Raw genomic sequence first — 27,967 nt, forward strand, 5'->3', positions numbered from 1 at the left:
TTTCCGAGTCGGTCGCCTAATAGATGATTACGAAGAGATGGAAAAAACGAAAAGATGGCGCCCAAGAGAGCACAGGACAAAGCAATAAGGTTCAAGGAGTAGCCGAAGGCTAATTGCGATATGGTTCACGGAGTGCTGTGAAATCCTTACGAGTTTTTGGCAAGAGCTAACCAGTTCAAACACTGGACAGGATCCATCCGTGCCTCGTGTCCGAGATTGCGGCTAAAAGGTCTCCTTTGAAGTTGCTAGATTAGTTGGGCGCAAGTGTTCGATATGATATTTTGGTCGGAGGGTCGATCGGATCTGCTGTCAAAGTTGTGAGAAGACGTTCCATGTAATATTTTACAACGAATCATGCCCCCACCGTGAACCAACAATTAGCACTAACGGCATATCCAAAAATGTATTATAACAAATAAACACAAACACTTTTCCTCTCGCTTCATTTCCTTTCTGAGCTAATTGTCTTGCTCTCTAGATTATCAGTCACTGATTTCAGTTTCTCATTGCTTTATTGTTATTGGGCATTTAGGAAGCACTGTTTTCGCATATCCGCATCTATTCCTTGACTACAGACACAAAAGGCCTTGCCGGGTCTTACTTTCAGATACATTGAAGACAAAAAGCACCAGACCTACTTTTTGTTCTCCACCAAGATCGCAATAACTTCTTGACACGCTCGCCCAAGATGGACATACACATCAACTCTTTCAGCTATAAAACACGCCAGACAATCATGGTAGAGGTTAACCAACTAGTATCCGAGCTATTCATATTACATTCTTACTACAATGGCACCAGCAGCAGCCAACTACTATTCCGCTCCTCCCCATGCACACCAGAAGCAACGTGGCTATCGCATCTGCGATACTTGCGGTGCAGTTGAAAACCCAGTTGCCCAGAAGTTTAGACTCTGCGGTGGTTGTGTAAGTCCCTTCCCTTCCCTTCGATCATCATCCCCCCTAACCACATCGTTATCTTTCCATAGATGACCACCCAGTATTGTGTAAGCTACTCAGTCTCCACTAGCATGACATTTTCTAACCCTATATTGTAGTCCACCGAGTGCCAAAAATCGCATTGGCCTTCTCATAAGACCATCTGTCAGCACACCGCTGCTCAGATGTCAGGTGCAAAACAGCAGGCCATCGGGCCTGCATATCCTGATGAAAATTTGGCGAAGTACCTTCGCAAGTTTACCTCAACACACTCTTCACTTCTCGGATGGGCCGGCTTCCAAGCCCTTCAATTAAAGCGCCTGCCTGCCAATATCCGGCAAAGTGCGTTGCTTATCGAGCTGAGCTACAATGCTCACGCCGAATCATTATATCGGTAAGTTCTAGTGTCGCCGGACTTAGTGGGGATAATTTATACTGATTCCGCCGGACACGCAGTTTCTCAGTGGCAAATACGCATATAGTCTCTCGGACATTCGTAACCAGCCATGATCCACTCGTAGCCGCTGATATCAGCCGACGAGAAGAACGCTGTCGACGCAGTGGGGGAATTGGAACCCTTGTTATACTCGTGCAGTGTGGTGGCATTTCTCAAGTTATGCCTGTGGAAGTCGACCCACCTAGTAAAATCTCGTGGGATCCACGAGACGATTGGGCGGAAGTCCTCCGCCATTTCGTTGAATCTGGCCGAACAGATTTCAAACCTATATCCACGACCGCCAGGGGGTAAGTAGTCAAAGTTTGATGGATCGGACCGTGAAACTAACCGGATCGTATCTTAGGGTCGTTTATGGCTAATCTAAGATCATCGCCTTCATGACTTATGATTATCTTTTGGCAACGTGGATCGTTGCATGACCAGCATATTTTCGTTCCGCTGCATCGTGTTCGGACAATTTGTACTATTTACGTCGCATCATTACAACCCATCATACCTCACGATTTCATGTTATGTTGTAATTGTACTGCATGTCGATTTAATGATTATCACTCAATACATTTGAAACTTGAATATTGAAAGCCGCTCCAGAGTGGCCATGATGTCACTGGAAGTTTATGGAACAGTACCGCCTGCTTATGTAAATTCATAGATGGACAACACTTTGATCCTTCCCATTTCTTCCAACTTACTGAAAGTAACATTGTCCCTAATCAATGATGACTGCTCAGGGAAGGACACGCACATCTGCGCCCGCTGATGGATCCAGGACGATTACGCTACACGATTCGCAGCCACGTCCAGAAGATGACGCTAGTCAGCCTGAGGTTGTGGGAACTCTTAGATTACGGGGTGAACCACGCAAAACTCGTCAGCGAGTTGCATGGGATGAAGACGTTATTGACAATGAGGGATGCGGAAAGAAAAAGTCAAAGAGTGAGTGTGTCGAGTCTCGAATTCTTGTGGCGGTGTTGACTCGACCACCCCCGTAGTCTGCTGTATATACCACAAACCTCGACGGTTTGACGAATCATCTGAAGAGGAATCATCTGAGTCAGACTCTGATTCAGACTGCCAGCAGCATAGTAATTGCCCGCGTCAGAGAAGGATGCATCATCCAGAAGGAAACGGGCACAGCGATGGACTTGCTACGCGTGACGCCCCTAGTAACAGGGGGGTGATTCATGAAGTAGAAGAAGCGGGCTCGAGTGGTAATGCGTATGAGCGCAACCCCAAGAATAAAAGGAATTAGGTGTGTGGATTGAAGTAGTATGGAGCGTTGTTCTGACGATGAGCATGTCAAGGTTGTCCGCCGGACTATATATCCTTGGTACCTTACCTATAGATTTGTAGAATATATAATACCCTTATTCGCATACTTTCAGGATCTGAGCCTACCGCATACATTCGGTTTATTGACATATTTTTAAGATGTTTCGCTCCTGTTCAAGTTGTGGAAGTTTCTGACTCCTACTAGTGGAGCCTCCCATTGCTACAACTTGAACTGTGACCTTGCCTTGGTACTTCAACCATGTATCAACCTCTCAAAAGGTCAAAACGCTCGCGAGAAACGACAGATTCCCCATCGCGTTCGCTGTCTCCAAAGCTCAAACAGCGGTATCGTAGTCCAACTCATCCGAGTCTGCCGTCCAACTTTTTACAGTTTGTTGCTCTCATCATTGTTGCAATTATCATGTTTGGCAGTCTTTATGTCTCGCTGTCGAAATCGGTGTCGCGACGTACAGGGACGTCACCTACTCCACCGAACACCACAGATTTCGGAATAGGTCCAACTCGAGTACGTTCACCGTCACCAAAAATTGTTGATCGAACCGTCCTTCATGTCCTTCATGATATCCACGAACCCAGTGATCACCACGATCTATCTCCCTCAACAGTCACGCGACCCCATCTCAAATGGCCCCCGATTGTCACCAGAATTCCTGAGCCTAAAGATATTTCAGAACTTGAACATACAATCGTTCACGTTCCTAGTATACTGTCGGCTGACGCAGTCCAATTTGACGAATCAGTTTGTGGTTCATTCCCCTGTCGCTTCCTTCTTCCCCTTCGTATCGCTGAGCAAGAACCGCTGCACCTCCACCAACTAGCTATTCTTGCAAGTAGCTTGAATCGCACTCTTGTTCTCCCGAATGTAGGCAACAATCGCATGGGGGCTTGTTCCAAATGGCCGTTTGATTTATATTACGACGTGGACCTGCTCAGAAGCGCCCTCCCCGCTATCAACATTTTGCCTTTCACTGTATTTGACAATTGGAGCGAAACACGTTCCATCTTACCTACAAGCAGAACCATCTCTTTCAGCGTCAGCAAAAGTGGCGAACGAGATTTACTGCCTGACGACCATTTCACCATCGATCATGGTCTTGCGGATCACAAAGCCGCTTCCTGCCTAAACTCCAAATTTCCTAGACTTTACCAAAGTTCCTCTATAATTTCCTTCAAGTTCTACCGCAACAATCCATCGACAAGCCAGCATCTTATCCAAATTCTCTCAGAGGCTGTGGATTCCGTGGAATATTTCTCAGACGAACTTGCCGCGCTTCCGAGATCTGATGTGTTAGCCATCGAATGGGATCTACGCCACCGAATCTTCCCTGAGCCCAACATAGACCTGCAATACTCTCATGCGCTTGTTGAGCTTGCAGAAAGATTAGCAGGCTTCACAGGATCCTATATTGCGGTGCATTGGCAACTAGAACGTGTTCCGGTAGAAAACCTTGCGTGGTGTGCGGCATCGCTCGTCTCTACTCTTCGTTCAGTGCTCGGCGACGATGACTCGGGGCCTCAGCTAGTCTGGTTCGCTAGCGACTACCACACCTTTTCAGAACAGCCAAATGGTGTGAAGACTAAGAACGCGAGATCTGGGACTTTTCGAGTGGTCACGCCCGAGCATGAGGAAGCCATGAATATCCTTCAGGATGCATTCCAAACAGGTGGTGATCTGGAGGGATATGCCATGACTGAGTTATCATCGCAGATAAAAAGGTTGAGAATGTTCGAAGGGAACGTTCAGTTTGAAGAAGATATTCTGGAAGACTCAGGAGTTTCATTTATCCTAGACAAGTTGGTGGCGATGCAGTCTCAGGTGTTTGTCAGCGGATCTAAGGCTTGCAGCAAGACGAGGTGCGTCTTCATGACAGCAGGTGGTAATATTTGATCAACGGCAGACCACAGTTCCTCTTCGAAGCAAATAGTCGAATTTCGAGAGAGCGTAATGAGGGATAAGGAAATTGCTCTGGACATCCGCAACGTCGTGGAGTTATTTGGAGAATGGTAGCGAGTTTAGTTCCTGAAGTTGAAGTGGACAAATGAGAAGGAACGTGAAGGAAAGCATAGTATAGTCATGCATGGAACATGCTCATACAAAATTTTGCGATCACCGAGGGATGCAAGTTCTAGCACTCTGACCGAACTTATAGCGCCTCGCACCAGCCAACACCCTAATCTCTAGGTGCACCCCGACCAACACCCGCGAATGATGGCCTGTAATCGCCGGGTGCACCACCCTCCTTCTTCCGGTAATCATCGCGGTCGCCGCGAGGTGCGCGGTAAGCACCGTCGCCACCACCAGGGCGTACAGTTGCTGGGCGCGGAGGGCGAGCGGCCCGCTTGTGAGTCGAAGGGACGATCTCGTTGGGGAGGTGTAGCCTATTGATACATGAGTCCGGATAGATACGACATAACAAGACTACGCACCACTCCCTGAGATAATCAACACCTTCAGGAGTCAAAACGTAGTAATACCACTGCCACGAAAATTGGGTCTTAACGAAGCCCTTGGAGGTCAGGCTCTGCATGGCCTTTATGACCTGAAGGTTAGGGACATCAAGTTCTTCATGCTTCGGCGCGTTGTAATCTTTCTTGGCGACCAGAACACCCTCTGAGATCAATCGATAATGAGCTCTGGAAAACCATCGCAAGGCCTGTATGCTGAAAACCCACCCTTGAAGAGGTTCTCGTAGATGGTGCGCCTGTTTTGTTTGGTGATAATCATGCTGGGCTAATTGAATGAAATGGGGAAGCTGAGGAAGAGTTGAAATGGGTTGAACAGTGCTCATAGAAATCAAACGTACTGCGATGATGATCTCGCACTTGTCCGGCTGAGGAAGACTGGAGTCAGTCATGTCATCCAACTGGGAGGTAGCTCATCCAGCCATAGAGAGTTTCTGACACTCTTCTTTGCATCCTAATACAGCCCAGACGACTCGAACGGTACTCACAAGGATTTGACGGGCAGGAAGGGCCTTGAAATGAGTCTTGACGTCGAGCTGGACAGCGTACGCGTGCCTCTCGGACTAGGTTTCGACGAGCAACGGCGGAGTATGAATGTTTCCAAAAAAGGAACTTCGAACTCTACTTATTGCGAACCCAATGCTAACACTTTACGAGAAGTAACGACTTCCTTAGATCGATCTGAGGTTTGTGGGATTACGGACGCTGATACAATTTGTTTTCAAGGTACAGTTACATTGATACAAAACAAAAGGGGGTAAAACACGCAGAATCGCACCGACACTTAGTAGTATTGTTCACAGGCTCGTTGCATGAGGCTCTTCCAACCATCATGACGGCTTCGGAATGACGAGACCTGCAATCATGGTCCATCGGAAGTTTACATCTCAGGCCCCCCTTTCGAGTATACGGATCATCCTCTCGATGTCGTCTCCCGAGATTGGATCCCTTGCCCGACTAAACCACTCGTTCAGGCTGAGGTCGCTCAGTGTAGTAGGAGATTGTCGAGTCGAAGCCGACCTCCCCATATCCGCGTTGATCCGTCTCGCCTCTAAAATAATATCTTCCATGTTCCTCGCACAAAGGGATTCGTAGTAAGAGTTGTACTGCCCCTGGACAGTCCTAAAATTCTTATAAATACTTTGTCGAACATTTTTAATAGGAAATCCTCGTACTTTGTTTGCTCTTTATCGCGCGTTTCAACGGCCCGTTTTGCAAATTCGGAAGACGCTTTTTCTTTACCATGATAAGCAGCTCCAGACGTGCTTGGGAAAACAGCTGGCGTATCGTCCCGCGATAACGTTGTGTTTGCTTTACGGTTCAGAAGGAGCGGCCTCTGTTGAGCACCCTGACGACAACCCTTGACCTGCGCATCGAGACTAGAACCCTCGAAAATTTGACTCGTTGCAGGCTCTCGCACGCGGTCTACTTCGGCAGCCCATCTGGCCACTTTGGATGTGACACGTTGGGGAGCTGGACTGAGAATATCTTCTGGAATGGGCATACGTAGTGGCGTTGTACCTGAAGGCTGGTGCAACGAGGACACGCGGGCTGCTGGCGTTCCCAGATACACTTTCGGAGTGGAGATATGCATATCTACAGACCTTCGCTCCGCAGCAGCCTCAGCAGCCCAATCAGGGACGGGCCCGCGAGTTGAAGGACCTCTGTGACTCGTTATGTAATTGGAACCCGAAACAGTCATCCGAGGGGGAACGTTTCGATGAGTCACGTAGGCTCCGGCAGAGTGCAAGGGCTGCGGTCTGTATGCCTTCGCAATGTGATCAGGTAGATCAGCCATGTACTTCCTTGAATGGGTAGGGTTTGAGAGGTTCGCATTCAAAGCGTGGTCAGCTTGTTCCAGGCCTGGTCCAACGAGTCGGAGAGGCGGGTCATATCTTGTCAAGGTACTTTTCAGAACCAAGCCTTGCGGTGTGAAAGACACTGCCTGATTGTTCAAGGAGTTCTTGTTGAGAACGTGTTGCTGTCTTCCTGACTGGGGCATTGCGGGGCTGGACTTGATGGCTCCCCCAATACAATGATTCTGTTCTGATGACTGTTCCGAAGGAGCGTGCATGGATGCCGACAAGAACCGGTGGAATGGTGCGTCTGTTCCCGATTTTGGAAAATCCCATATCTCACTGGTTGGCTCCTGACCTTCGAGATGGGAATTAAATGTGGAATAAAGTTTGTCGTCTGACGCTATTTTAGTAGTGCCTTCCTTTATACTTGGAGGGCATTCCTTGGTGTTCTGAGATGTCGACAGTTGATCGCTTTGTGTGGCAGACAGCTGTACAGAGGGAAATTCGCCAGACATCGAAGCCTCCGGTATCGTCATAAACAAACTACCCTCCTTCATGTTCGTCTTCCGTGGAGCCGAAGAGGGGGAAGCAAAGGCTGACTCCTTCGTCTTCATAATCGCCTCGGGCATGAACATTTCATTACCTGGCGCCAAGCATATTTTGGGGCTGTTGTCTTCGCGTTGATCGCTGTTTTTTTGATGCAGAACAGTTGAAGTGTCAGACCGCCTTTCATTCTCGCCCTGGACGATTAATGACGACTCAGAGGTCGTGCTGTGGCTAAGCGCCAAGGAATACACTGGTAGTGGGGACTGGACGGCCTTACAAGGCTTCATGCTTTCCACGGCTGGATCGCTACGAGATTCATCCGCTGATGACCTAGTCCCTGGACAATGGCTAGGACCTTTCGGTTCGGGAACATCAATCATGATACACGAATTGAGAACGTGCTGATTATAGATACCATCTCGTTTCATAGCTCCAAGCTCGGCGCTGCCAGGAATAGTCTTTCGGTAGATGCCTCCTTCCGAGTATGTCGGCTGCTCACCAGGAGCTTTTTCCTTTGGCGTCAGTCGGATAATAGGATACCCTACTTTGCAAGGAATTGAGGCTGTCGCTGTTGCTTCATCATCCCCGGAAGGCACTAGTGGCGAATAGGCTTCTGGACCCTCGATTTTAACTACTGGCACTAGGCCTCCAGAATCCCGTGAACAGATGACGTGAACCTCAGGTTTTCCGGTGATCACGCCAGGCACGGTATTGTCAGGAGCGTCTAGCCTGATCTCGTGGTCTGGACAATTGGTATGCACTTTCTGTCCGCCAAATGAGGTGTGCTGTTCGACAACCAAAGGCTCCTCTTCACCACCGACATGGACACAAGATGCATGGAGGAGGGGTTCATCTACCTGCGACTCGTCGACAATGCCATCTTCGAGACAATCTTCGGAACTTAGGTTTGCATCCCCCAGAAGTAGTTCGAGTCTAGTAGTGCCATCACCGATTTCCTCCAGCAGTGCGGCAATATCGACGCTCTTGCATGCGCTCTTCTCTTCGTTCTCAGCAGGCGTTATGGTAATGATCGGAATTTGTGCTTTCGTGGCTGGTTTCCTCTGCACGACATAGCAGATCGACTTGATACCCATTGAGATCCAGCAAAGGCAGGTAGTGAGCAAGGCGTAAAACTGGTGAATTATGAAGAGTGGACACTCCCGTGCAGTCACCATGAACATAGCAATGTAACGAGCAGCGCAAGACGACATGTGCGCAACTTTGCTGAAGCACGCTACTAGAATTTGGGCGAGGCGTGCTGTACCAGTGCGGAGAAAATGACAGAGCTTGGATGTCACTTCTTTTATGATAGGCCATGACCAACGGAGGGGAGCCATGGGAAATGCCGCGATATACTGAGCGATTTCAGCACCTGGCGTCATTATCTTAAATATCCTTCTCATAAGGCTCGCCACACCAGGGTTGACAAGCAGTGCATCACAAGCTACAACCTCCGAAGACCGTTCGAATGGTGCAGCAACGAGCATTGCGAGGACCTATGCAGAAAATATCACCGAGGTGTGTCAGTTTAAGGCGAGCGGCTTCAGGGGTATAGAACGCACAGATAGTATGAGGTATGCTGCACTCAAAGTGAGCACATAACGGATGAAGAGCAGCACAGGACAGAAGGTGATTATGCGCGGGGAGAAAGGGGCGAGTGCTTTGTGCTGCTTCTCGCCGGGTGAGGGTACCTGCTGGTGCACCCAGGAAGAGAATATTGCGTTGCGCGTGCGCTTCTGCGATGGGTGTAGTACACTGGCACCTGGGGGTGGATTGTGAAACCAGAAATCGTGATTAGGTTCCGCCAGCGGATCGAGAACCCAAGATGTCATGATTGGAGATAGTGGTGTTAATGTTGTAGTAGGTGTATCGTGTGAAGAGACCGGAGAAGATGTGGCTATTGACATTGAAAGTGATGGCTGAAAGTGAGCCAAATCCTCTGGAAGCATGACATTTTTCGAGTGCGAATAAGCAGAACTAGGTCCGAGAAGTAAATGGGGCGAGAGATACGGGAGGGCGTACAAAGTCTGTGTGACATGCACGCTGAAAATGCGAAGCAGCGTGTCTAGAAGAAATGCCCAGGCAGCGGCCTGGATCTCTGGAGGGATCATTTTGGGTGCCGATAGGGGTCTATTTGAATGTCGCGTCAAATATGTAAATCAAGAGGTGAAATGGAGTAACGAAAAAGATAATGAAATGGAAAGGGAGGAAAGTAGACGACAACGATGTTCAACTAATTGAACTATCTCTCAGTCGCGACGACAGCACGTGACTAAAAATCAGTGTCAAGTTAATATTTTCTCAACTTCTGACATATTTTCGTTCATATTTTAAATTTGGGGTCGGGGAAGCCTGAAGTAAAGGGTTGGGTAAAGGTCACTGCAACTGAAACTGGTGACCTAGACATAAGCTGACCGTACGGTGTTTCGCGTCAATATTTCAATATTCAAACATTAATTTCAACGAAACTTTTAATTTTCTTATTGGTTACAGGTCTCGTGACTACTCCACCCTGAGCTTATGTGAGCGTAGAAACAATTCATTCATTTCATGCAAATTCAAACCCAGTTCAACGTCTATCGACGGCTTGCCTCGTTGTCGGGTTGCACCGTCACCAGTCTAACTGAAACTGACTCTAGTGTCCACGATACGGTACAACATACGGCGTATGTGGCATAGTGCGGCGGCTATTCTTTCTGTTATCTGACTTTTTAGCTTTGGTCTCGAGTTTGCGGTAAGTTTCGCGTTCTTTTTAACGTCATGGACTCGGAGGACACCGCAGGGCAGCGGCAGTGAATTCTGCAATTCAGGAACGTTCTTATTACTTATTTTAGCTTCTGCACTATGCACCTCTGGGGTTGAACATAAACGGTGTAACCAATTGTAATTGTCCATTCTAGGTATAGCATACCATCATCTCCTTTCGCCTTTGGTTCTAGGGGAGACTACTAAGCATTCTGAAGAATTATAGAACCCACTACCCATCTTTATCTATCGAAAAATGGTGGCGTCATATCTACCTAGATTTGATCTCTAGCGGCCGACAGCATGGTCGACCCTTGCGTATCAGGCAAGTGCAAGAAATCCACCAGAAGTTGACTGGAAGAGCTCAGTCAAGTCTCTGCATGTTCGCCTTGCGTTTAAGATCATCTCACATCGACATCACATAATATACCCAGTTCCGGCAAGATTGGGGCTCGATCATCGGTTTGGAAACAAACATTCGTCTTATCCCCATAGACAATACCAATATCCAAACGTGGTTCTTCACCTCGCTCCGAGCTTGCACTCGCAGGGTCATGTAATCAAGAGTCAAGACTATTCTCGCTATCAAATCAGGGAATAGAATTAACAGGCTTGAGAGCTGATTTCTGGGTGAAGATGGAGCTGGCGTTCGTTCCACGTTCTTGGAACAGTACTTTGTTTGAGGCATCAGACCGGTCTTGTTATACTTCGACACTAGTTTGAATACATAATACTCACTGGGTAAGTTTATTACACGTTGATCTTGTGACTTGCTTTTGACACTGATTATGTACCTGGGATTATTATAACGCAATGTGGCCTCCATTTTCGGTTTATTTCTACCGTGTTAGGTGGCGGACTAACAGGTACGTCAAGGCTCTTTCACCCGAGACGCATGCTTCTCAACATCAACACCTCAGTGGCTCGGTCGTGGACTAGCACACGTAGGTTTGTAAACAATGTACTATAAAAGAGTTGGGTTTCACTCACCGAACTGAGCACCTCGCTCATATGTACCTGTGGATAGCCTTTTCACTTCTATAAGTTGTTCCTGCAGTCTATCGTAAACTTGTTCCTCAAGTTGTTATGGCTCTCCATCAAAGCAAACAACACATCCCCAGTAGTGGACTGCTTGACTGCTCAGTTAGCCAGGCTACTGCTCCATTTCACAATCTACCTTTAGGCCTAAATTCAGACGCAAGCACTCCCTCACTCCTCAAGAAACCGTCAGATATATCCTCCCCCATTGGAAATGAGCAAGCATCTGATCTCAAGCAGGTACTCAGAGACCTCATGAAACGGCAAGTGTTTCGTGGTAGTCAATCTTCCTCGTGCTCAGCATTTCCCTCGTCCATCAAATCATGGCGGTCTACATGACATTCGTATAGTGTACGAAACTCTCGTGAACGTTCTAGCAGAATGTATCATTGGACAGCTCTCGTCGTGTCGCAGCTTGCTGCTGAGCTTCCTTGGAACATGACAAGTCCTACAATGTTCTTTTTCTGCTGTTACTGGACTATCGGATTCCCCACAGGTTTGGCAGGCTACATGTTCCTCATGCTCTCTGTCGATATCCCGTTGTACTATACCATACTTGGACATGTCATCGCGTCCATGGCACCGACTACTTCAATTGGATCCCTGTAATTCACAATTCTTATTATCTTTGTCTTGATCTTGTGAGATGCATGCTTTGAACCACGCTACATCGTACCGACAGCCCATCAGTGACGGCACAATTGGTGGAAATGGATGCACCGAGGTCTCTCCTTTCACATATATCATCGAAGGTCTCTTTGGTCAAGGTCTGCGAATGATATCTTGCTGGATAACCACACACATTTTAGTCATTAGCGGAGAAGCTATTCGCTGCTCTTACACGGAACTAGTCTCTGTCAACCCACCGAAGGGTTTGATATGCGACAAGTACATGGGTACCTTCATGCGATTCGCGGGCAGTTATCTCACGAACCCCGAAGCTGCAGAAGGCTGCCAGTACTATCCTATACGACTACAGACCAGTACATGTTCTCGAGGCTCAACATAGCATACGATAATCATTGGCATAACCTTGGCATCGTTTTCGGATTCGTCGCGTTTAATGTGCGTCACTACCGGAAGTTGCTTGGATCTCGTACTCACGTAACGTCTTAAGATTATCGCTATTTTCTGGTTCACAATCTCATGCCCATTCGCACTGTTGGTGTGTTTGCTTCTCTTAGGCAGAAGTTAATTCGTGGCAAGTAGATTGCGATACCTCACAAAGGATCAGACCCGTCTTCGGGGAATACTCTATGTCCTATCAACCCTCGCGAATGCACTCACTGTCCACAAAGATATCTGCACGGACAAAATTTTCCTAGATCATCTCGTTGGACCACTTTCATGTTTATGATGTCAAGCAGCGTCTTGAATCTCCTCTTGCAAAACACTATAGGCGACACCTACATAAACACATGCGTAGCCTCTGGGTAGACTACACTCGAAAACTCGCAGCTCCTGTCATCAAATCGATGCAGGAGGCATGATATTCGTGGATCCATTATTCTAACTCATCATGGTCGACATCGTCTGCGACCCCGCCCTATTTCCTACACCTCTTCCAGTCATCTTCGGCGAAGTCTTCGTAGGGCTATACCGCCTAGGATTCGAAAGTACGGGCCCTCTACTTGGTGTCAACCTTGACATCTTAGTAAACACCAAGATTCTCACCGGCGATGCCGTGTGTTGCCTTTGTCAGTAACGCTCGCGTCCAACCATATCTTTTCGGCGTTCACGAGCGAGAGTAAAGTGGACGCGTTGTTGCATGGACATAGTCATACGGCGCATGCCGTTAAATGGCAGGTTGCGAATGCAACGCTTTTGATTTAGTTGGTAGTTTAGTAGAGAATGATCTGCGTGTGGGAGCGATTGGTAAAATGGACGCCTGAAGGGGCTTTAACGACGAGAGTGTGGAGTCCTGGGATCCAGGGTTCATCATTTCGATATCCTTCCTGGATATTTTCGATGAAGTAATGGCGTTGGGAATCATGTTTGCTATCAAGTTCAAGGACAATGATGCGGGTAGTGTCGATCCTATCATATTTGGTTTTTTGGATTGCTTATGTGGCTTGGAGACGCAAGTTATGCATCGTGTTCTGCTCAGACTCTGCTCCAGAGCTTGCGATTACCACTGGATGATGGATTTATGTTCACGGCCCCTGGTGGTATGCCTCTTGGGGTGTATGACTGTCTATGACAGGACGCTAGGTAACTGTTGTAATGATGTTTGGCTGGAGTAGATTAGATCCTTCTGTGGTTCCCACGGCTAGCAATCATTTGTTCACTGATGAAGACGCTCAACTTTGCTGGCACTGAGGAGGCTGTGTATGAGCGGAGCGACTGGCCTCTCTCGAAGCTCCAAGACTACTTCAAGGATGATATCCTCGCTCTCATCGGCTATGGTTCTCAAGGCCACGGTCAAGGTTTGAACGCTCGTGACAATGGCCTCAATGTTATCATTGGTGTCCGTAAAGATGGCGAAAGTTGGCAGCAGGCTATGGAGGATGGCTGGGTATGTTCATGTCGACTTGTCAGGCTTGCAGGCACCTCATGTAACATCGATATATCGTTAGATTCCTGGAGAAACACTTTTCCCTATCGAAGAAGCCATCAACCGCGGCACGATCATCATGAACCTTCTCTCTGATGCTGCACAGTCACAAACGTGGCCTATCATTGCACCTCTGATCACCAAGGGCAAGACCCTCTACTTCTCGCACGGTTTCTCTGTTGTATACAAGGAAGACACAAAAGTTATACCCCCCAAGGACGTTGATGTTATCCTAGTCGCACCTAAAGGATCTGGCCGTACCGTACGCACCCTCTTCAAGGAGGGTCGTGGGATCAACTCCAGTGTAGCCGTCTTCCAAGATGTCACTGGTAAAGCCATGGAAAAGGCTGTTGCCATTGGTGTCGCTATCGGATCAGGATACATGTACGAGACCACCTTTGAGAAGGAGGTTTACTCCGATCTCTATGGTGAACGTGGTGTGCTCTTGGGTGCCATCCGTAAGTGTTTTACACCGCGAGTTATTCCCAGCTGATTATTTATCAGAGGGTCTGTTCTGCGCGCAGTACAAGGTACTCCGTGCCAATGGCCACTCGCCTTCGGAAGCCTTCAATGAAACCGTCGAGGAGGCCACCCAATCCCTGTACCCTTTGATTGGAGAGAAGGGGTGAGTGCATGTTTTATGGTCGCTTATCCTTTCCCTCATGGTTTGTAGCATGGACTACATGTACAATGCCTGCTCCACAACCGCTCGCCGCGGTGCGCTTGATTGGGCACCCATCTTTGAAAAGACCAACACGCCTATCTTTGAGCAATTGTACGAGAGTGTGCGGAATGGCACGGAGACCCGCAAGGCTCTCGAATTTAACGGCCGCTCGACGTACCGCCAAGATCTTGCCAAAGAGCTGAAGGAGATCGACGACCAGGAAATTTGGCGAGCAGGTAAGGTTGTGCGGTCGCTGCGTCCCGATTACAAGCCTGAATAGATAAAATTGTGGTTGAATTGGAGCTGCTTTAACTCAGCTTACTTATTTATTTTGTTACTAAAAGTGCCCCGAAACATGCCATGTCGGAGAGCACAATGTACAGATGTGATTCTTGAATAAATGTTACGACTTGCCATGGAACACTCTGGGTTGAAACTGATGTTAAAGAAATTCAGAGGTTAAGAGCCAGGCGAAAATGATTCGGGAGTTTCAAAGTGGCGAGGTGATATTGAAGGAATATCATAGTAGACAGGGTAAACAGTTATATCATGAGGAGCAAGTTCAGGAGGACATGAGTGCTCAGCAAGTGCGCGGCAGGGACACAATAAAGGACAACAAGAAGGAGGCATGGGAAATCGACAGATCAAGAACCCTCGGGGGATAGTTCAATTTGTCAGGAAAGTGCAAATGCGTTATAAACACTTTAGTATCTCAATACCAAAGCCAGAATAATACCTCCCACTAGTCTAGTAAGTCCAAAAGCTCGCCGTTTTCTTCATGGACAAGGACAACCGAGACGACTTCACTTTTGCAAAGCTATCTGATCTCAAGCTCCCTGTTACTTTCCGCATGTACGCACCATTACTCATCTTGCGGGCCACTTGCCCACACTCAGCACTAGTTCTCAGTTAGAGGGATCAATACCACAACCGTCTGTTTCAGAGCTACTCGAGAACCCAGAACTGAGGTTTCACGGTGCACAATCTTCGTGCGTTTTTCTCTGATAATGTAACTTTTTTATGTTGACCCAAATGTCAGGGCTTTTTCTGACCTCTATGTCTCCTGCCAGCTCCTGGCGGATAACAAGCCGCTGACCATACCCTTCCGCACTTCCTTCAAAGCTTTCAAGAACAACTATGTGTACGCCTTGTTTTGCCCTTATCTCGATTGATCTGACTATTTATACAGGTGGAACGAATGGATAACGTTACCCGTTCGGTACTGCGACCTCCCATTGAGTTCACAGATAACATTTACTGTATGGGATATCGGAGCTCCACGCACAGCGGTGCCCGTCGGTGGCACAACGTTTAGGATGTTTGGAAAGAAATGGTTTGCCAGGTATATCTAAATTGCATCGCAATGCTTATCATGCGGTCACTGGATTAGGACTTTGCGCCGGGGAAAACACCGTTTGTTGCTTTGGGCAGGTCAAGAAGCAGACGGCTCCATGCAGACTAAAACTCCCAGTAAACTTGGCAACAGGGATGAAATGGGTCGTTTAGAGAAGGTAGGCAGCACGACAGCTCTGTGGTACGCTCGTTCATACCTGACTTTTCCCCTCAGCTCGTGAAGAAATACGAACGTGGCGACTTGCCAAAGTCAGATTGGTTAGACAATATGGCTTTCAGAAAAATGGAGGAGATACACGCTGTAAGTCCTCTACGATCAAATGCAAATGCAAACACTCAAAGAGGACTGAAGGTGGAGACAGAGAAGTCAGAAAACATGTATCTTTATGTCGACCTTCCACGATTCGACTTTCCCGTGATATTCAGCGAAGCTGTAAGTCACTTCTTCTTGAATGTAGTCTCCTTGACGTTTTACTCTCTATAGGAGGCCCAGAATCAGGCGACGATACCATTTGCACCTCCAGTAGCAGCCCAAACACCTCTTACACCTGTACTTCCCAGTTATTTTGCTACAGATCCACACCTCTGGGCCATCCTTGACCCCGAGATTGCACGCGAAAACCCCGTGGAGGACAAGCATCGTCGACTCGTGCGGAGTCACCGAAGTAGTCCGTACGACAGAGAGCTCAAACCAAATGCCAAGATCAGAGATGAGCTTAATGTGCGCAAAACACCGATCGTTATGCACTGATGAATTCCTCACACGCCATTTGTAGGAAATACTCAATTATGCGCCCTCTCAGCCTCTCAACTCCGAGGAGAAAGACCTCATCTGGAAGTTTCGTTTTTACCTCGCACGAGACAAGCGCGGGCTTACCAAATTCCTCAAGTCTGTCACTTGGCGCGATCCTTCGGAAGTCAAACAAGCAGTGGAGGAGCTACTGCCAATGTGGACAGAGGTCGACACCGATGATGCTTTGGAGCTCCTCGGACCAGGAACTGTGGACTCGAGAGTAAGAGCGTTTGCAGTACGGCAGCTTAACCGCGCAGATGACGAAGTCAAATATTTCTTTTCCCTCCCTGATCGCGGCACTGATGATCTTGGCAGGAACTTCTGTTATATCTCTTGCAACTCGTACAGGCGCTCAAATTTGAAAGTGCCGCTAGCGAGCAGCGCTCGAGTCGTTCGACAACAAGCGCAATATCTCATGACGATAGCGGGCTGACAGACTTTTTGATCGCACGTGGAGTGCAAAACCATACACTGGGTAACCGGCTGTATTGGTATCTGATAGTAGAAGTGGAATTGGAGGATAGGGTCGTGGCGAAAATGTACGGGCGGGTGGTGTTCAAGTTTCTGAGCAAGATTTTAGAGGTAATCGGCCTCCTATTCATGTTTACCTTCGCTCATAAAACGGTTCCTTAGTCCGAGAATGGCAGTGAACGCCGCGAGCTCATGCGACGCCAAGGCGTCCTCGTCGAGACCCTCGCCAAACGAGCCAAGGAGCTGCGCACTTCTAAAGACCCACGACCTAAAAAAATCGAGAAACTTCGCTCCTTCATCAACGACTCCAAGAACGGGCTCGTCAACATTCCTCCTCTACCTCTGCCGCTCAACGCACGCATAGAGATTACGGGCATCATTGCTGAAAAGTCTTCGGTCTTCAAGTCGAATCTTTACCCCTTCTTGTTATATTTTCAGTGTTCTGACGGCACGGAGTATCCTGTGATTTTCAAAGATGGCGATGACATGCGCCAGGACCAGCTTGTACTCCAGTTGTTCACGCTCATGGATCAGTTGCTCAGGAAGGAGAATTTGGATCTGAAGCTCATCCCCTATGATGTGCTGGCGACCGGACTGTTGCAGGGTATGGTGCAGTTTATCCCCAGCAAGACTATCGCAGCAATTATCAGTGAGAATGGGACGCTCTTGAACTATTTGAGAGCGAACAATCCGGATGAGGGCAGCGTTGGAACGTATGGAGTCGAGCCGAGTGTTATTGATACATTTGTACGCAGCTGTGGTGAGTCTCGTTCTGCAATCATGGCTGGAGGATGTGCGCTAAGCCTTGGTGATAGCTGGATACTGCGTTGTGACATACCTTCTAGGCGTAGGTGATCGGCATTTGGACAACCTTTTACTGACACCGGATGGTAAGTGGAATTATGACCAGAAGGGTCCAGTTCTTAATATTGGCTTCACAGGTCACTTTTTCCATGGTCAGTGTAACTTTGTCCGTATATTTCGTGCTACTGACATTTGATGAAGTCGATTTCGGGTATATCCTCGGTCGGGACCCAAAGCCGTTTCCTCCTCCCGTCAAAGTCTGCAAAGAGATGGTCGACGGCATGGGCGGAGCCCAATCGACCCACTACGCGCGATTCAAAAACTACTGCTTCACCGCATTTACGATCCTCCGGAAAAGCGCCAACCTCATTCTCAACTTGGTAGCGCTCATGGTGGACGCGAACATTCCAGACATCAAACACCGCGACGTGCATGAGCAGATCCAGGAGAAGTTTCGGTTGGACTTGACAGAGGAGGAGGCGATCAAGCATTTCGAGGCGTTGTTGAATGAGACCTCGTATTTCACGGTTGTGCTAGATCGGATTCATGATTTAGCCCAGTATTGGAGGAGTTGAGCGGGCGAGTGGTGTGTATGCTATTTTTGCTGGGATTGTGCTTGTGCTTTCGGCCGCTTTGATGATGAGCATTTGTTGCAGCTTTTACCGTACATGGTCCTATGGGGTATTGGATTTCGGAAGTGTTGCTATACTTGTCAGCTATTTATGTAGTTTCGGATATCGATTCATGCAAGGACTAAGCGAAATCACTAGCAGGCACAGACTCAAAGGAGAAAACGGTATGCAGTGTGCATTGATCGATAGCTCGAATGTTTTGATTCCGAGAAAAGACTGCAAGGCCAAGTCATACACCATCACTCCGGCATAAGGCAAAGTTCTGTAGTTCCAAAACTAATAAGTACAATCCTTCCCCAAGCCTCTCGGCAACACCCGAGTGGTGCCTTCGTGTGTTATTCTCAAATCGACATCGATCAAAAGACTACCAGCATAGTGATCGAGCCTGACCGGCTTTCCAGTCTGGTGGTCAATCTGTTAACTTGAACACTGTCCAAGGAACATCATCAGCACACCCAAGAATTCTCAAAACCAAAATCAAAAATCACCACACGCGCCCATCCCCGGCTCCGTCGCAAATACACAGCTTGCAAGGTCGTCCTCGCTCATGCCCTCATACGACGCATATTTCTTTTTCACGTGCATGATAAACGCTTCAACATCGTCTCGATGTACGAGAGAAACGGTGCAACCACCCCAGCCAGCGCCTTCGAGCGCATCAAAATCAGAGGCCAATGGGGTGTATGCAACAGAACGCACCAGTCATACGACTCCCATATATTCTCCCCTTTCCCCGTCCTGTGTCCACTTCCCCAAAGCTCCGCGCGACACGGACGAGGTCGTTCACTTTCGGATGGGAGCAGTCGAATTGCCTGTGGCAGCTGTCGTGCGACTCGTTCATCAGTTTACCGAGGGTCTGGAGCTTGGATTCTTCGTTGCCTGATGATTGAAGGGTTGATGAGCGATGATATGTCGATCAGCGGCATCGTCGAGTGTAGATAGTGTTATTTGATTGTCACAAAACGGACCCAAGGAAAAAACTGCACCTCCTCCAGCTAAGCAGACTTCCCTAAATTTGAGCACTTTGAGCGCCTCTTCAAAAACGTGCCGAGCACGGAGATACAGCTCAAAGTTAGTTGTCTCCACTGATGAATTTTCAAACAGCAAAACATGTCAGGACGAGCATCAAGTCAGTGATGAATAAAATGGGCACCATCAAAAACAGCTCACCGTCCACCCCCGAAAGATACAACTCCCTAAATTCTGCCTCACCCATCCCACTCTTACCAATCATCTCATCTAGGGAGATGTCTGTTCTATCACCAAACTCTGGCAACAAATAGTCCATAGCAATTTCCAACATGTCCACCAATCCTTTCTGGAGCTGCACAAGATCTTCCAACTGTGCATCTTGCTCATCTCGATAGAAGCCGCTCTTCCGAGCGAGGACTTCACGTAAGGTGACGAGGTGCCGCTTCATGTTTTCGCCGTCTATGGAGTCGACTTGGAGATTGAGACGATGAGAGAGGAGGCGGGCAGCTGCGAGGGTCTCCGCAACACGGAGGTTGTATTGGTGTTTAGCGCTTTCTGCTTTATTGGAGACGATTAGGCTGTCGCCGAGATTAAATCTGTCAGGAAGTTTTGGACGACTGTGAATTGGCTACGGTACCTATTAGCACAGACAAACACGGCGTCGCGCGGAAGTACGATTGGCTCCGCATGAAGGGAAGGCACGAAGGAGACATATAGTGCACTGCCAGGAAGAGCGATCACGGAAGCTGATTGGTCCATCCTGCAAAGAAAGTGAGCGGTTAGTTGCGTGGATATTGAGGGGCAAATTTAAAACACAAAGCTGTCAGAAAATAGCGACACTCACCCCCCACTGTTTACCCCAACTCGTCTCTCATTTTCCACTGCAATATTTACCAGCTCACCCTTGGTTGGGGCCTTTTCCCCGTCAAAAATACCATTGACTGCTAAAAATGCCAGTGTACTCGAGACGACCATGGCTGCACTGCTTGAAAGACCAGAACCAGGAGGAACATTTCCAGTTACGAGAATGTCAACAGGGACAGGGACGGGGGATATGGACGATGGAAAGAAGAAGTGATTCAGAACACCCTATACCCGACAATTAGCACATGAAAACTCATGAAGAATTGAAGTGAAGGTGAGGAACGAAGGAACGTCAAAAGCTGGAGAAGGGACACGAAAGGGGCAAAGACACATACATAATATCCCGCCTTGACATAACTTTCCCATCGTAGCTCGCTTTTATCGATGTCCAAGTGCCAGGGGGCGACGCGCACAGCGTCAAGGGGAACATCATCGCCAAGCGTGTGACGGCGAGTCGGCCAGAAGACCTGGCGTGTGTAACGAGTGTGAAGGTTCTCAGCTACGACAGAGCCTGGCGCATGACCCTCAGGATGCGCAGCAGCGGTAGACGCTGGCCGCGAAGCACAAGCAATGAGAATATCATGCTCTATAGCGGCTGGAAAAACACCAAAGTCCGCATAATCTATGTGTTCACCTGCATCCCATAAATAAGCACCGCATTGTACTGTGGATATTAATGAGATTATATCATACCAATGAGGCTGTGTTACACGGGGAACGATGAACATCAGTGGGAAAAGGAGAGTGTAAACGTACTTGACTCGGCCTGGGGCTCGGGCGACATATGTAGGTTTGTGCCCGAACTTGGTCTCAAATTCTCTGACAAGCTCGTCCCAGCGTTCTCTACCTAAAAGAATTAAAAAATAGTACACAATTCCTAGAGCCCAGACTCACACGTGTTTGGCTGCTGTCGCGAGACTGCCATACACTTCTTTCAGGGTGGTGAAGATGGGGATTGGTGTATCAGCTGCTGGAAGAACTGTCATCCTCGCAAATATGAAACGAAGTGTAAGGGCCACTCCACCCCTGCCGAGCCTCGGTGCAGAGCAAGGGCGGCCCGGGGGCACGACAGAAGGCCCGGATTTATTGATGAGTACTTGCGTTTGTTTGTCCTTGTTGTAGGCTGGCTAGGGAGTCTAGCCGCTATACGTTACCGCGACGTTAAGGATCAAGCTGTCTGAAATCAATTGTTTGTGTACATAAGTAGTGCACGGAGAGCAATGCGAACGTTGATGCTCACTCACACAACTGGTGTTCCGCCACAATCCATTTTGATGCAGAGCGATGGTCGCGAACAATCCCAGACTGCGAGACGTCTCGCTGTGTAGTCGAGATCCTCCCGGCTCTCTTCAAGTTACTTCACGATATCACTTTCCCCTCATCTTTATGAATAATATGCTGTCTCCATGACTCTTTCTGCCCTGATACTTGGCAGCTCACCATTTCATAACCTCACAGATCCTGCAAGGGACGGCTAGGCCAGAATCGAATCGCAGAGGTGATGCAGGGATTGGGATATCATTGGTAGGCATGCTCCGGTCCGATCGATCTTAGACTCATCCGAATGCTAAGGACTGGCAAATCCCATTGAAGCAACCACCCTCGTATTGGTGCCTGCACCACTGATCATCGATCATGTACACGCGCATGCGACATCAGGAAAAGAAGTTAATTTCACCATGGCCCAGATGGATAACGAAGCCAAGAATCATCCATTCATTCCTCTTGATTTCATCCTCGTTGGTGACTTTCTACTATTTTGTTTTCATTATAATTAATTGCCTACTCCCAACCTTCTTAGCTACCGTGCCCCTGTAACCTGAATTTATCAGCTTCTTGTCCCATGTACGGCCTCTTTTACGCCGACTTACAGTCTTCCTTGTTATCACCATCGATCAAGCCTTCGAGGTCGACCAGAGCACTTTACTCATCTGTTCTCTTGTAGACCACTCGACGTTGTGTAAACTAATTAGCTAGATCCCCGCGGGCTACTATTACACCTGATCCGCGGCTCCCTAGTGTGGTGATTATATAGTTACCCAGATCAACACCAGCTCGCGTCAATCTCACCTGCTCCCATCATAACTGCTCTCATCTCCTCTGTCGTCCCCGTATTTCAAGTCTGCCGGCATGAACAGTTACGAACATCTAGAGATCCAGTAAGTCTAGAACGTTCAGTACCCATACTCGTACCCTTGACTTGGATCCGAGATGCTAACAAATCACGTTTTTTTTACCCATTACACCTCAGATACCCATGGTCTCAGTATGCCCCGCCCATATCCGCACATGCCGGATCATTGCCACGTTCCTTGTCGCCATGGTCCGACGACACTCCATTCGTTGAGCGTGAACAAACTATTGTAGGCTCATTCTCTATTTTTGATTGTGGGGACTGATGCGACGCGTATATCGCAGTGCTCCGATTTCACATGTTGCGGGTTGTCCCTTAGAGACCTTCACTCATTGGTGGATCACTTTGAGGAAGCACATGTTGTGGTGTTCGACAGCGCCGGGAATGCTGTGTACCCGAACCCTAGCCCGATACTGCGCTTTTTAGATCACGAGAGCGAGGGACCTTATATGAGTTTTGTGTTGGGTTATCCTGCACCAAGGGCTCCAGTGGCGTTTCTTGACCCGGAATTTTGTTTCGATTCGGTATCAGATTGGTCTTCGCCCTCTATCTCAGAGCCGATCAGTCCCGTAGAGACGAGTTCAGAAGAATTTCTACCACAAAACTCGTTCACCAAGGTGAAGAGCAAGCCGGTTCGCACTGGAAAACGGGTCCATCGACCTCGTCTACGAAAAAAAGACAAGACGTATAACTGTCCCGTAAGCATTATTTGATTACGCCCACATGGTCGCCCCATTAATTTCCGCTGATTAGCGTCCTGATTGCACCAAAGTAAGTCTAGTCTCGGCGTATTGAAGATGAGAAGGGAAACCTGATGGAAAACAGACGTACTTGAACGCAAACGGGTTGAAATATCACCTCGAGAAAGGAACTTGTAAAAATGAGATGCCGATGCCGGAGTTCTACCGCTAGTCCGAGGTAAGCCAAAGTCCACCTGATCGTTGATTGTCCCCGCATCTACGTGTATGTCAAGGGTTTCTCCGCACCGAAGCAGACCGAGCTATTACCCGCGTAGTATGTACCCCACACTTGGAATCCGCGGAAATTCAGGGTCAAAAGTATTACTACAAACGCCGGTGCTACCGACCAACACCAGAAGCAGCTCGTGTTAGCGTAGTGTACATACATATACTAATTCTGCCAATTCGTTCGCAAGCCGGATATATCGAATCATTGAATGTCAGCCACATTTCGCATTGACGTTGAACTTCGCATGCGGCCGTGTTGTCAATTGAGGCCCGTCCGTCCCTTTCGCTTTCATTTCGTGTGGTTGCATATTAGGTTCATATTGGCCCATATCAAGTGATATAGCTGCTGTATGAGGCTTATCTGATGTCCTCATAATTGCGACTTGTTCCGTTTCTCCTGTCTTGATCTCACGTCTTTCTATAAAATAAAAATTTGTGAAAATAATTTGTTCAAACAGTTTTGCTAAAAAAGTTTAATCGGTGAATATAAACCCCGCAGTGCGTCGTCACGAACGATCTGGCAAATATTAAAGTTGGCTGTCGATTTACGTGGAAAGGTGAACTGATGACCATGCACATGATTCAGATTTGAGTCTGAGTTGTTGTAGGGATGGAAATATTAAAAAAAATTAGGATAATCGGGGGTGTCAGGGCATGAGGCCGGTGTCGTTGTGCTGGCGGTCGGACCGGGAACCCACAGGGCCACAAGGTGCAAATCGGGACAAGTGGTTTCAATGAAACTCACTCTTCAAGTAGCTCTCTCTCACATCCTTCTCTTCCTACATTTCAAGACCATACACGGCCTTGCAAGGGCGTGTTAAGACCAGCGCTTGATATCTATCAGGTCCGATATCTGCTCCGGTAAACTGAATTCCAGAAATCCCTGAATTCCTCATTCTAGAACAACTGGGATTTTTAGCAGCCAGGGTCTTCTCGCGATTTCAAACGTTGATTACAGTCCCCAACGGCACTCGTATCCTCCAACGTCCTTGACTTTGCCCCATCTCCATGATCACATCCTTCCCTGCACCTGTCCTCTCTGTCACGCCTGATGCAGTGAAAGATCTTCAAGGGCAAGATGCCCTCTCAGCTCTCTGGACTCGTAAGTTTTACCTGTATGCATCACTCAGCTTTCTAACTCTCTTTCTAGTCTTCACAAAGTGCAAGGAGTCACTTCAGGATGGCCGGAGACTTGAGAATATCTCTTGGAGGCTATGGCACCGTGAACTTATTCTGTCTCAGCAGTCATACCTACCTCCTACACCGGATTCCATCTCGAACCTCACAGTATCGTCCGATACCCGCAACTCGTTCTTCCCCCTTACCGACTCTGTCGAGGTAGTCCAGCCTTTAGGTATGTCCGAGGATCATTTCCTTTTTCGTCTTTGCTCATCTCGCGTTCTCCTTGTGTTCCGCACATGTAGGCACACCCCCTTGCCCGCATTCGACATCTATATATCAACATCCTCCATCCCCTGCATCCACAACGAGCCCTGTTGTTCCTGAGCGTCTGTGCATACCCCAATTCTCATCAGGCACCCCCGTAGCACCGCCTCTCAGCACTTCATTCCGCCCCAAATCTTCTTCGTTTGTTGGCCGAATAATAATAGACATGTTGCCAAATAATGTTCTTATACCCGACAAGACGCCATCGCCGCGTTCGTTTCAACAACCTACCGTCCCCTCCGTTCAGCTTCCCTCGACGCCTACATCTACAGAAGCTTACTTTCCGCGTGTTGTTGTCGTCAACCCCACGCCCCAACCTACTCCACCGATGACGCCCTCCCTCAGTGAAGAACGAACTAGTGCCTCACAGCCACCATCGACGTTCCTTCTACCGCCGCTTCCCCCACCTACACTAACCATGAAACGTCAAGCGCAGGCGGAACAGCCGCTCCCGCAGTCAACTCTACCAGACGGACTTTTACCATCCCTGGCCCCGGTCCGAGGCGCCGAGTCCTCGAAGGTCTCTGGAAGGTTTTTCCTACAACAGAGCCCTGAAGATGCATCCCCGGAATGCGACGGCTCAACGGAGAGCGGAAAGAGCCGCGTTGACTTGTTCGATGCGTCGAGCGTGGCCTCCAGTCAGATGCACAGCACTGATATTGAGAAAGAAGTCACGAAAGAGCTGAAAGAGAAAGATCGTGCCAGTACTAGGCCAAAGAAGGGCAAGGAATTAGGGAGATCGTCTGCCCGGCCGGCTTTGGCAAAACGGACCCACTCCGCAAGGCACATCGGGCCTTCGATTCAGCGCAAGCATTCGAATCAGGATAGTAAACCGCGTGCGATGTTTAATATCGGGTCGAACTCGTCGAATGGGTCCAAGTCTGCTCACGGGAGCTCGGCGAAGCTCACTCCTCCTCCCCCGCCTCCACCTGTCCCTGTGGTTATTGGATTGGGCGCTGCGATCAACGGTATGACGGCGATCAATGTAAAGCCCGCGCGGCCGGTCGTGGCTCCTTCTACTGCGAGTGGTAACACTGTAGTCAACGGAAACGCCAACGGCGTTGGCAATGCTGCTTCTAATGCAAGCAACGGCACGGGTCCCCAACAGCGGAAAACCATCGTTGTCGCCAGTACTTCTGAGGAAGATTACGAGACCACTGATGCGGATGACTCTGGATGGGCCTCTGAGGACATGGACGCTGAGGACAAAGCCCATGAAGCTGAGGAAACTGGACTACGCGGGGCTGCACTGGAGGCTCAGCGCCAACGTGACCTCTTCGCAAAGGTTCCCAAACGTTCGTACTCCAATCTCAATCGCACACAGTCGGGGTTACTTTCTCAGCTCATGAACCCCAACCCTACAATATTCCCGCCGAATCATCCGTATCGCTTGAGTCATTCAACCGCGGATCTTGTGCGGATGCAACGGCAAGCACAGCGTCAAGCTGAGCAGGCGCATGCTCCACAAAGGAGTGTTAGTGGGTTTGCGGGGCCTGCAAGGCTGCAGACAAGTAAAAGTTCGGCGGCGTTACCCCTGGCTGCACAAATTACTGCTGTGTCGAGCTCGAAGCCCCCATCGTCTGGAATGAAGGGGGCAGATAACGAGAAAGGGGGGTATAGGCCAAAGGGACGCCCGAAGGAGGAAGAGATGGAAGATGAGAGCGGTGAAGACGATGACAACGATGACGAGGACGATAAGATCCAGGTATCGCGGAGTGTAGCACAGCAGAGGCTTCAAGCGCTAATATCGCGGCGCGCACCGGAAAACGGCAATGCATCGCAAGCGACTCAACATACGCATACATGTGTGGTGGAGAATCATATCGCTCCTGCTGCACAATCCACGGCGCCTATACCCCTCGGTCATCCATATAACCTTCCCGCTCCCGCGCTACCCATGACGCCGCGCACAACCCGGCGAATAATGCTTCGCACTGAGCTGTCAGAGAGCATGCGGAGGCAACTATTGTGGGAGCGGCAGGTAAGCAGTACTACCAACCCAGCTGCAAACGCGAGACGTACGAACAATGGCGTACTCGGTGGGTTGCGACCGCTTGCTTCGACGACTTCGGTCGGGGAGAATCCTAGCGCTACCAAGAGTGCTGAGGCTCAGGATAGGGATGAGCGCAGGCAACGCGCAATGGCTCGAAATCGAAGTTGGGCGGACGACTACCACTACTCAGGGTGGTAATTTTCTTGCCGGACTTTGCCAACATGTGGATCTTCTATAATCTGGTGTCTCTCGCATATGTCAAGGGGTCTGTTTTTTCTCATCGTCTTGTCCTCTAATCACGCGGCACGGTTGCGTTTATCTCTGTCTTTTCTTTCGTACTTTAGTACTCGCATGCTCCACTGGTGAACATGCTACTGATACTGCAGGGCGCGGTTTCCCTCCCTCGTCTGCCGCGCGTTTTACTCACTCTCATGCTGCGCTTCCCCCAACCTTCGTCGTATCGTTGCATCTCCCACACATAATTTGCACTTGCATGTCACACTCCGTCCGCGTCATCCTCCGTCATCCTCGCTGTCCATTTACGTTGTAATAGTAGTCACCTTAATTACCATGTAGTTATTCCTATGGATTAGGGTGTTGTGTTCAATTTGCTTTCGAACCCTTGCCTCATGTACTCATAGTGTGTAGGGTAGGTATACTTGGGGTGTCTCGCCAAGTTGTACATATATTAATGACAAGGGGTTCTTCCATTTAGGGACCGATTGGGTTGTATGTATGTATTGTGTCGCCAGCTGACCAGGCACCACCCAGCTATGTATGGTTTCCTGTGTTGCTCAAACCGCTAGGATCTGAGATCTGAATCATCTATCAGCGGAGTAGCTTACTTACCCTATGGAGTGTTCAACCGCGGACTCCTCTACGTTTCATCAGGTGAACACTATCTAACCCCGCCTTGACAGTGACGTTGAGAAATATCCATTAGTAATATTAAATTCAATAAATAATTAACCAAGTTTGGATTTGTTTGTTCCTGACGGTATCCAACGGTAGTCTGATGAATATCAAACATTTGCAGATAA

The 27,967-nt window shown here is 48.7% G+C and overlaps 13 protein-coding genes across 13 annotated transcripts; 9 read left to right on the plus strand and 4 right to left on the minus strand.

Annotated features, from left to right (window-relative positions):
* Positions 1 to 746: 746 nt before the first annotated feature.
* On the plus strand, positions 747 to 1,976 carry F5147DRAFT_689796 (uncharacterized protein). Its single transcript, XM_041436998.1, has 5 exons — positions 747 to 926; positions 989 to 1,006; positions 1,058 to 1,332; positions 1,395 to 1,682; positions 1,739 to 1,976. Exons 1-5 carry the CDS (start codon positions 792 to 794, stop codon positions 1,752 to 1,754), a joined length of 732 nt encoding a protein of 243 aa, XP_041293933.1. The 5' UTR covers positions 747 to 791; the 3' UTR covers positions 1,755 to 1,976.
* A 135-nt stretch (positions 1,977 to 2,111) lies between these two features.
* F5147DRAFT_575093 (phosphatase inhibitor-domain-containing protein) lies at positions 2,112 to 2,647 on the plus strand (the record flags this gene model as incomplete). The annotated part of the gene is made up of 2 exons (XM_041431255.1): positions 2,112 to 2,331; positions 2,388 to 2,647. 2 exons carry the CDS (start codon positions 2,112 to 2,114, stop codon positions 2,645 to 2,647), a joined length of 480 nt encoding a protein of 159 aa, XP_041293934.1.
* Positions 2,648 to 3,088: 441 nt separating this feature from the next.
* Positions 3,089 to 4,576, plus strand: F5147DRAFT_574951 (uncharacterized protein; the record flags this gene model as incomplete). The annotated part of the gene is made up of 1 exon (XM_041431247.1): positions 3,089 to 4,576. One exon carries the CDS (start codon positions 3,089 to 3,091, stop codon positions 4,574 to 4,576), a length of 1,488 nt encoding a protein of 495 aa, XP_041293935.1.
* A 283-nt stretch (positions 4,577 to 4,859) lies between these two features.
* F5147DRAFT_745243 (Plectin/S10 domain-containing protein) lies at positions 4,860 to 5,413 on the minus strand (the record flags this gene model as incomplete). Its single annotated transcript, XM_041439736.1, has 3 exons — positions 4,860 to 5,067; positions 5,116 to 5,299; positions 5,362 to 5,413. The coding sequence occupies 3 exons, from the start codon at positions 5,411 to 5,413 to the stop codon at positions 4,860 to 4,862; spliced, it is 444 nt and encodes a 147-aa protein (XP_041293936.1).
* Positions 5,414 to 5,802: 389 nt separating this feature from the next.
* On the minus strand, positions 5,803 to 7,074 carry F5147DRAFT_689806 (uncharacterized protein). The gene is made up of 2 exons (XM_041436999.1): positions 6,314 to 7,074; positions 5,803 to 6,245 (listed from the first exon to the last, which is right to left on the minus strand). The coding sequence occupies exons 1-2, from the start codon at positions 6,947 to 6,949 to the stop codon at positions 6,039 to 6,041; spliced, it is 843 nt and encodes a 280-aa protein (XP_041293937.1). The 5' UTR covers positions 6,950 to 7,074; the 3' UTR covers positions 5,803 to 6,038.
* A 1,141-nt stretch (positions 7,075 to 8,215) lies between these two features.
* On the minus strand, positions 8,216 to 9,056 carry F5147DRAFT_689809 (uncharacterized protein). Its single transcript, XM_041437000.1, has 2 exons — positions 8,299 to 9,056; positions 8,216 to 8,249 (listed from the first exon to the last, which is right to left on the minus strand). Exons 1-2 carry the CDS (start codon positions 8,981 to 8,983, stop codon positions 8,221 to 8,223), a joined length of 714 nt encoding a protein of 237 aa, XP_041293938.1. The 5' UTR covers positions 8,984 to 9,056; the 3' UTR covers positions 8,216 to 8,220.
* Positions 9,057 to 11,673: 2,617 nt separating this feature from the next.
* On the plus strand, positions 11,674 to 11,908 carry F5147DRAFT_689813 (uncharacterized protein). Its single transcript, XM_041437001.1, has one exon. The coding sequence runs from the start codon at positions 11,718 to 11,720 to the stop codon at positions 11,886 to 11,888; it is 171 nt and encodes a 56-aa protein (XP_041293939.1). The 5' UTR covers positions 11,674 to 11,717; the 3' UTR covers positions 11,889 to 11,908.
* Positions 11,909 to 11,917: 9 nt separating this feature from the next.
* On the plus strand, positions 11,918 to 12,639 carry F5147DRAFT_689814 (uncharacterized protein). The gene is made up of 2 exons (XM_041437002.1): positions 11,918 to 12,344; positions 12,397 to 12,639. The coding sequence occupies exons 1-2, from the start codon at positions 12,159 to 12,161 to the stop codon at positions 12,472 to 12,474; spliced, it is 264 nt and encodes an 87-aa protein (XP_041293940.1). The 5' UTR covers positions 11,918 to 12,158; the 3' UTR covers positions 12,475 to 12,639.
* An 826-nt stretch (positions 12,640 to 13,465) lies between these two features.
* F5147DRAFT_634342 (ketol-acid reductoisomerase) lies at positions 13,466 to 14,919 on the plus strand. Its single transcript, XM_041432862.1, has 4 exons — positions 13,466 to 13,794; positions 13,856 to 14,291; positions 14,338 to 14,458; positions 14,507 to 14,919. The coding sequence occupies exons 1-4, from the start codon at positions 13,570 to 13,572 to the stop codon at positions 14,775 to 14,777; spliced, it is 1,053 nt and encodes a 350-aa protein (XP_041293941.1). The 5' UTR covers positions 13,466 to 13,569; the 3' UTR covers positions 14,778 to 14,919.
* Positions 14,920 to 15,174: 255 nt separating this feature from the next.
* On the plus strand, positions 15,175 to 18,716 carry F5147DRAFT_689823 (kinase-like domain-containing protein). Its single transcript, XM_041437003.1, has 14 exons — positions 15,175 to 15,349; positions 15,400 to 15,486; positions 15,537 to 15,638; positions 15,687 to 15,830; positions 15,888 to 16,008; positions 16,065 to 16,151; positions 16,203 to 16,283; positions 16,335 to 16,571; positions 16,627 to 16,908; positions 16,959 to 17,225; positions 17,277 to 17,874; positions 17,930 to 18,004; positions 18,056 to 18,070; positions 18,120 to 18,716. Exons 1-14 carry the CDS (start codon positions 15,276 to 15,278, stop codon positions 18,491 to 18,493), a joined length of 2,544 nt encoding a protein of 847 aa, XP_041293942.1. The 5' UTR covers positions 15,175 to 15,275; the 3' UTR covers positions 18,494 to 18,716.
* F5147DRAFT_689843 (ribosomal protein S5 domain 2-type protein) lies at positions 18,703 to 21,762 on the minus strand. Its single transcript, XM_041437004.1, has 12 exons — positions 21,627 to 21,762; positions 21,281 to 21,563; positions 21,143 to 21,229; positions 21,080 to 21,087; positions 20,722 to 21,020; positions 20,367 to 20,611; positions 20,160 to 20,282; positions 19,721 to 20,100; positions 19,537 to 19,635; positions 19,250 to 19,429; positions 19,039 to 19,197; positions 18,703 to 18,979 (listed from the first exon to the last, which is right to left on the minus strand). Exons 2-12 carry the CDS (start codon positions 21,370 to 21,372, stop codon positions 18,960 to 18,962), a joined length of 1,692 nt encoding a protein of 563 aa, XP_041293943.1. The 5' UTR covers positions 21,373 to 21,563; positions 21,627 to 21,762; the 3' UTR covers positions 18,703 to 18,959.
* Positions 21,763 to 22,424: 662 nt separating this feature from the next.
* On the plus strand, positions 22,425 to 23,455 carry F5147DRAFT_134685 (uncharacterized protein). The gene is made up of 5 exons (XM_041428208.1): positions 22,425 to 22,545; positions 22,638 to 22,749; positions 22,805 to 23,218; positions 23,274 to 23,291; positions 23,346 to 23,455. Exons 1-5 carry the CDS (start codon positions 22,517 to 22,519, stop codon positions 23,430 to 23,432), a joined length of 660 nt encoding a protein of 219 aa, XP_041293944.1. The 5' UTR covers positions 22,425 to 22,516; the 3' UTR covers positions 23,433 to 23,455.
* Positions 23,456 to 24,246: 791 nt separating this feature from the next.
* Positions 24,247 to 27,344, plus strand: F5147DRAFT_134807 (uncharacterized protein). Its single transcript, XM_041428209.1, has 3 exons — positions 24,247 to 24,590; positions 24,639 to 24,842; positions 24,913 to 27,344. Exons 1-3 carry the CDS (start codon positions 24,497 to 24,499, stop codon positions 27,123 to 27,125), a joined length of 2,511 nt encoding a protein of 836 aa, XP_041293945.1. The 5' UTR covers positions 24,247 to 24,496; the 3' UTR covers positions 27,126 to 27,344.
* The last annotated feature ends 623 nt before the right edge of the window (positions 27,345 to 27,967 follow it).

The sequence above is a fragment of the Suillus discolor genome, assembly GCF_016758755.1.
Source record: "Suillus discolor strain FC423 chromosome Unknown F5147scaffold_21, whole genome shotgun sequence".
In the NCBI taxonomy this organism is placed as follows: domain Eukaryota; kingdom Fungi; phylum Basidiomycota; class Agaricomycetes; order Boletales; family Suillaceae; genus Suillus; species Suillus discolor.

Coding starts and splice junctions, on each gene's coding strand:
- F5147DRAFT_689813 (XM_041437001.1), top strand. CDS start 11,718: ATGACAAGTCCTACAATGTTCTTTTTCTGCTGTTACTGGACTATCGGA.
- F5147DRAFT_134807 (XM_041428209.1), top strand. CDS start 24,497: ATGATCACATCCTTCCCTGCACCTGTCCTCTCTGTCACGCCTGATGCA. Junction 24,591..24,638: donor CCTCTCAGCTCTCTGGACTC/GTAAGTTTTACC, acceptor CTCTCTTTCTAG/TCTTCACAAAGTGCAAGGAG. Junction 24,843..24,912: donor CGAGGTAGTCCAGCCTTTAG/GTATGTCCGAGG, acceptor CCGCACATGTAG/GCACACCCCCTTGCCCGCAT.
- F5147DRAFT_689796 (XM_041436998.1), top strand. CDS start 792: ATGGCACCAGCAGCAGCCAACTACTATTCCGCTCCTCCCCATGCACAC. Junction 1,333..1,394: donor CACGCCGAATCATTATATCG/GTAAGTTCTAGT, acceptor CCGGACACGCAG/TTTCTCAGTGGCAAATACGC.
- F5147DRAFT_689823 (XM_041437003.1), top strand. CDS start 15,276: ATGGACAAGGACAACCGAGACGACTTCACTTTTGCAAAGCTATCTGAT. Junction 16,152..16,202: donor AAATGGAGGAGATACACGCT/GTAAGTCCTCTA, acceptor AGAGGACTGAAG/GTGGAGACAGAGAAGTCAGA. Junction 16,572..16,626: donor AGATCAGAGATGAGCTTAAT/GTGCGCAAAACA, acceptor CGCCATTTGTAG/GAAATACTCAATTATGCGCC.
- F5147DRAFT_689806 (XM_041436999.1), bottom strand. CDS start 6,949: ATGGCTGATCTACCTGATCACATTGCGAAGGCATACAGACCGCAGCCC. Junction 6,246..6,313: donor AAACAAAGTACGAGGATTTC/CTATTAAAAATG, acceptor TACAACTCTTAC/TACGAATCCCTTTGTGCGAG.
- F5147DRAFT_134685 (XM_041428208.1), top strand. CDS start 22,517: ATGAACAGTTACGAACATCTAGAGATCCA. Junction 22,546..22,637: donor TACGAACATCTAGAGATCCA/GTAAGTCTAGAA, acceptor ATTACACCTCAG/ATACCCATGGTCTCAGTATG. Junction 22,750..22,804: donor TTGAGCGTGAACAAACTATT/GTAGGCTCATTC, acceptor CGTATATCGCAG/TGCTCCGATTTCACATGTTG.
- F5147DRAFT_634342 (XM_041432862.1), top strand. CDS start 13,570: ATGAAGACGCTCAACTTTGCTGGCACTGAGGAGGCTGTGTATGAGCGG. Junction 13,795..13,855: donor AGGCTATGGAGGATGGCTGG/GTATGTTCATGT, acceptor ATATATCGTTAG/ATTCCTGGAGAAACACTTTT. Junction 14,459..14,506: donor CCTTTGATTGGAGAGAAGGG/GTGAGTGCATGT, acceptor CATGGTTTGTAG/CATGGACTACATGTACAATG.
- F5147DRAFT_689843 (XM_041437004.1), bottom strand. CDS start 21,372: ATGACAGTTCTTCCAGCAGCTGATACACCAATCCCCATCTTCACCACC. Junction 20,283..20,366: donor GTTGGGGTAAACAGTGGGGG/GTGAGTGTCGCT, acceptor CTTTCTTTGCAG/GATGGACCAATCAGCTTCCG. Junction 19,430..19,536: donor AGTCTGCTTAGCTGGAGGAG/GTGCAGTTTTTT, acceptor TTCAATCATCAG/GCAACGAAGAATCCAAGCTC.
- F5147DRAFT_689814 (XM_041437002.1), top strand. CDS start 12,159: ATGCGACAAGTACATGGGTACCTTCATGCGATTCGCGGGCAGTTATCT. Junction 12,345..12,396: donor TCGGATTCGTCGCGTTTAAT/GTGCGTCACTAC, acceptor TAACGTCTTAAG/ATTATCGCTATTTTCTGGTT.
- F5147DRAFT_689809 (XM_041437000.1), bottom strand. CDS start 8,983: ATGCTCGTTGCTGCACCATTCGAACGGTCTTCGGAGGTTGTAGCTTGT. Junction 8,250..8,298: donor TGTCGGTGGTGAAGAGGAGC/CTTTGGTTGTCG, acceptor GAAAGTGCATAC/CAATTGTCCAGACCACGAGA.